This window comes from Neopelma chrysocephalum, unplaced genomic scaffold (assembly GCF_003984885.1).
Source record: "Neopelma chrysocephalum unplaced genomic scaffold, ASM398488v2 Primary Assembly neopelma1_95809, whole genome shotgun sequence".
NCBI lineage: Eukaryota > Metazoa > Chordata > Aves > Passeriformes > Pipridae > Neopelma > Neopelma chrysocephalum.
In genome coordinates this window covers 14913-15734 of record NW_020924470.1, presented here as the reverse complement: position 1 = coordinate 15734, position 822 = coordinate 14913, and the positions used below count along the sequence as shown (strand labels likewise).

Below are 822 nucleotides of genomic sequence, written 5' to 3'. Positions count from 1 at the left end.
CAGCTTTCCCAGGAAGCCCCTGGATCCCTGGGAGTGTCCAAGTGCCCAGGGATAGTGGGAGGTGTCCCTTAATTAGAAGGCATTCCAATGAAATCCTCAATTAAACCCCCTGGAACAAACCAAGAGGCGGGAGAGGAAACCCTTGGAATGCCAGGAGTGGCACCTCCCCCCGAGGGTGCCCAGGGGTGCAGGGGGTGCCCCCCTGTCCCCCCACCCCTCCCTGATCCCCGTGACTTCCCTCTCCCGCAGAACTGCACCGGGAAGATGGAGGAATTCTTCCTCTTCGGGGCCTTCCTGGAGGCCACGATGATCGACAGGAGGGTGGGGGACAAACCCATCAGCTTCGAGGTCACCATAGGTGGGCCGGGGGCTCCGGGGGGAGGGTTGATCCCAAGCCTGGCTGGGGGGAAGGTCGGGATCCAAGGCTGTTCTTCCCGATTTTCCACGGCTGCCCACGCGGGGATCTCAGTTTGGGGAGCGGGGGATGGACACGGGCCAGGGGGGACCCAAACTGAGTGAATTCAAACTTGTCCCAGACTGAATTAAAACTTGGCCCAAAATGAGTTAAAACTTGTCCCAGACTGAATTCAAACTTCTTCTCCCAAACTGAATTAAAACTTGTCCCAGACTGAATTAAAACTTGTTCCAGACTGAATTAAAACTTGTTCCAGACTGAGTTAAAACTTCTTGTCCCAAACTGAATTAAAACTCCTTGTCCCAAACTGAATTAAAGCTTCTTCTCCCAGAAAGAATTAAAACTTCTTGTCCCAAACTGAATTAAAACAACTTGTCCTAACCTGAATTGAAAATTCTTCTCCCAAA

At 52.3% G+C, this 822-nt stretch overlaps 1 protein-coding gene across 1 annotated transcript in view; it reads left to right on the top strand.

Moving 5' to 3' along the window:
* Positions 1-822, top strand: part of LOC113981002 (otoferlin-like) — a gene marked incomplete at both ends in the record, with an annotated part of 24039 nt that overhangs the window by 9035 nt on the left and 14182 nt on the right. The window contains one exon of the mRNA XM_027708234.1: positions 250-383. Coding sequence (XP_027564035.1) covers positions 250-383 — 134 coding nt within the window. The remainder of the gene's footprint in view (positions 1-249; positions 384-822) is intronic.